The sequence below is a fragment of the Nicotiana attenuata genome, chromosome 9 (assembly GCF_001879085.1).
Source record: "Nicotiana attenuata strain UT chromosome 9, NIATTr2, whole genome shotgun sequence".
Taxonomy (NCBI): Eukaryota; Viridiplantae; Streptophyta; class Magnoliopsida; order Solanales; family Solanaceae; genus Nicotiana; species Nicotiana attenuata.
Window position 1 is genome coordinate 36,054,368 of NC_031997.1, and position 4,340 is coordinate 36,058,707.

Sequence of the window (4,340 nt, forward strand, 5' to 3'; positions counted from 1 at the left end):
AATCAACTAAACATGCTTTCCTAATCTAGCTCAAGTTATAATTTCAAGTAGAATAAAGCAAATATGGAAGGAACTCAATCTCAATATCTTAAGAAAAACCGGATTTTCCAACAATTGGCTCAAGTACACGCCCGTCACCTCGCGTACAAGGCACTCAAATCAACAAATAACAAATCCTAAGGGGAAAGGTCCCCCACACAAGGTTAGACAAGCCACTTACCTCGAACCGGCTCAATATCAATAGAAACCACGCCTTTGCCACGAGTATCCGACTCCAAATGGCCCAAATCTATTCAATTCAATTACATATCGTAAATAATATTGCAAACAACTGATTCCACTATTAAATTTAGAGCTAGGGCGCGAAAATAGGTAAAATGACCAAAATGCCCCTCCAGCCATCGTCTCGGAATCGAATAATTTTTACGTTTTCAGAACCCTCGTACTCTCACGAGTCTAACCATATAAAAATCTCCCAAATCGGAGGTCGAATGACCCCTCAAAACCCCATAGTTAGGTCTAAGAAGTTTACCCACTTCCCATTCAAAAACACGAAATTAAAGGGTGAATTTGCGATTAGATTAATGGGTTTTAGTCATAGGAGAGTAGAGAATCGTTACCCGGTGATTGCCCTTGAAAAACCCTTGAAATTGCTCCCAAATCCGAGCTCCAAACCTTGAGTTTTGATAAAAATGGCAAAACCTCGTTTTTGAAATGTTAAGTACTGTTCAGGAGTCTAAAGCATCGCGAACGCGATAGGAAGCACGCGTTCACGAAGAAGGAAAATATCAGGGCCCAAAAATGCCCTTCGCGATCGCGAAGGGAGGAGCGCGAACGCGAAGGCCAGGGGATCAAGAACTACGCGAACGCGACAAGGCTTACGCGAACGCGATGGAGGAAATAGTGAAGCTACGCGGACGCGGTGATCTTATGCGAACGCGAAGAGGAACGGGCCCCCCTCTCCAGACTTACACTACGCGAACGCGGGAGAGTGGCCGCGAACGCGAAGAAGGAATTCAGACCTGCAACTTTCTGCAACATTTCCAAACTTCAAATTGCTCGGATGAGCATCCGAAACACACCCGAGGCCCCCGGGACCTCAACCAAACCTACGGACATATCCCATAACATCATTCAAACTTGTACCAATCCTTAAACCACCTAAAACAACGCCAGAAACACGAATTAATCAAAGATTCAAGCCTAAGAACTTCAAATTCCAACGAAACACACTTTCGATCAAAAACCTAACCACACCTCGTCCGATTGACCTGAAATTTTGCACGCACGTCCCAAATGACATGACGGTGCTACAGAAACTTCCGGAATTCCATTCCGACCCTCGGATAAAAAATTCACTATCGGACCGGAAATTTCAAAAATTCAAACTTCGGCATTTCAAGCCTAAATGAGCTACGAGCTTCCAAAATGCATTCCAAACACGCTCCCAACCCCGAAATCACCTAACGGAGCTAATGAAACCATCGGATTTCCATTCCGAGGTCGTCTTCACACTGTTCCGATTACGGACCATCTTTCAACACTTAAGCTCTCATTTAGGGACTAAGTGTCCCAAAACACTCCGAACCCTAACACCGAACGTCCCGGCATACCAAAATAGCAGAAATGAACTTAGGGGAAGCGGTAAATAGGGGATCGGGGAATAAATTCCAAAAACGACCGGCCGGGTCGTTACAAATACTTAAGTAAGAAGTTCACGCCGTGCGAGGCCAAATACACTTTGATGGAGCGCCCTTGTTGTTCTTTGACTTGGATCGCCTAGAAGTTGAAGCATTACATGTCAGCATACACCACACATTTGATATCTCAGCTCGACTCGCTCAAGTATATCTTTCAGAAGTCGATGCCTACCGGAAAGCAAGCTAAATGGCAGATTCTTCTCAGTAAATTTGACATTGTGTTCATAACCCAATAGGCTATTAAAGGACAAGCTCTAGCTGACCATCTTGCAGAGAATCTAGTGGATAAGGATTATGATCCGCTTACTATGTACTTTCCCAACGAGGAGGTATTATTCGCAGGAGAAGATATTACAAAATCATACCCTGGATGGAGAATGTTTTTCGAAGGAGCGGTGAATTTCCAACAAGTAGGAATTAGGGCAGTCGTGATTTCAGAAATCAGGACGGAACTGTCCAGCATCTGCAAAGATAAGATTCCCTTGTACCAATAATATGGCCGAGTATGAATCAGGCATCCTTGGGAGCGTGATGGTAGTTGACATGAACATCAAAGAGCTTTTGGTCATAGGGGATTCCGATCTATGATACATCAAGTCCAAGGAGAGTGATCTACCAAGAACATCAAGATTCTTCCATATTTGCAGTGCCTAAAAGAATTATGGAAGAAATTCACAAAGATTGAATTCAAACACGTTCCTAGGACCCAGATAAAGTTCGACGACGCTCTTGAAACCCTATCATCCATGATTCAGCGTCTATATAAGAATTACATCAACCCTATCAAGGTAGAAATCAAGAATCAACATATGTATTCCTTTCATGTAAACGAAGAGCCAGAGAGTAAACCATGGTACCACGACATTAGAAGATTCCTCGTAACAAGAGAATACTAGGAGGATGCCACTAATAATCAGAAGTGGGCACTCCAAAGGTTGGCAAATCATTTTTTCCTTAACGGGGAAGTCCTATATAGGAGGACCCTTGACTTGGGTTTGTTGTGATGTGTAGATGTCGCTGAGGTAACCTGACTATTGGAAGAGATGCATGCATGAATGTGCGGATGCCACATGAATGGTTTCATATTAGCCAAGAAGATCTTAGGAGTCGGATACTTTTGGATAACCATGGAAAGCGATAGTATCTGCTACGTGTAGAAGTGTCATCTGTGCCAAATCCACGGAGAATTTATCCAGGTTCCACCCAATGAGTTGAATGTGATGGGCTCGCCTTGGCCGTTAATCGATTAGGCATGGACGTGATTGCACCTTATAGAGCCCTCTACATCAAACGGGCACCGTTTCATCTTGGTAGCCATCAACTACTTCACTAAATGGGTCGAAGCATCTACCTACAAAGCCGTCACAAAGAATGTGGTGGCGGATTTCGTCTGAACATCGTATGCCGATTTGTGATACCCGAGTCAATCATCACTGACAACGCAACTAACCTCAATAGTGATCTCATGAGGGAAATCTGCGAGAAGTTTAGAATTGTCCACTGCAACTCCACATCCTATATACCACAAATGAATGGAGCAGTCGACGCAGCTAACAAGAATATCAAGAGAATTCTACGAAAGATAGTGGACAATCACAGTCAATGGCACGAGAAGTTATCCTTCGCCTTACTAGGTTATCGGACCACCATGAGAACATCTACTAGGGAAATACCATACATGTTAGTATATGGCACCGAAGTTGTGATACCCGTAAAGTTTGAGATACCATCCTTAAGAGTCATTCAAGAAGCCATGTTAGACGATGCAGAGTTGATACGGGTCAGACAGGAGCAATTCATGCTCATTGACAAAAAGAGAATGGATGCATTATGCCATGATCAGTTGTATCATAATATGATGGACAGTTCATTTAACAAAAGGGTGAAGCCTCGCCAGTTTTCACCAGGACAATTGGTTCAGAAGAAAATCTCCCCCCGCCAAGAAGAAGCCAAAGGAAAATTCACGCCAAATTGGCAAGGGCCTTACGTGGTTCATCGACTGTTGTCGGGTGGAGCTCTAATTTTGCCAGAAATGGATAGAAGAGTCAACACAAAGTCCATCAACTCTGAAACAATCAAGAGACACTACGTTTAAAGGTAATAGAGTTAGGGTTCAGTTTCTCACCCCTTTCTTTTGTAATAGAAAATCAAAATATCATTTTGTATGTTGACTGGAAATACGCCAAGACTTGATTTCCTCAGGGAAGAATACATAGGCAATCTACATCGGATTCAATAATCTTTTGTAACTGAACTACGTTCTGGACTAATTCCATTCGGATACGTAGGCAGTCTGAGTCATACTTGGCCATCCACTCTAATTCTCATCATCTTGCATCTGTTGTAATTAAACTACGTCTTAACCCGATTCCGTCTGGATATGTAGGCTTCCTGAATCAGGCTCGATCATATTTATCGTATTTTATCATCATCCACAAACTATGTTCAGACCTAATTCTATTGTGCATACGTAGGAAACCTAAAAGTGTTCGGTCAAAACCCAAGGAAACCTTTGAAATGCATTAGTTTAGATTAGTACGTTGTCGCAACGGCAAGCAGTCGCGTCGTCAGAAGCATCATGGAATATTGACATCAACGGGAGAGAGTTTTCAAGAAGCAACGATCGCGTTCAGAGAACCT

General features: G+C 43.0%; 1 protein-coding gene across 1 annotated transcript; it reads left to right on the top strand.

Moving 5' to 3' along the window:
- On the top strand, positions 3,034–3,795 carry LOC109232654. Its single transcript, XM_019398410.1, has one exon. The coding sequence runs from the start codon at positions 3,034–3,036 to the stop codon at positions 3,793–3,795; it is 762 nt and encodes a 253-aa protein (XP_019253955.1).

Bases quoted from the DNA above. Each gene is read 5' to 3' on its own strand.
- LOC109232654 (XM_019398410.1), top strand. From the start codon at position 3,034: ATGGGTCGAAGCATCTACCTACAAAGCCGTCACAAAGAATGTGGTGGC.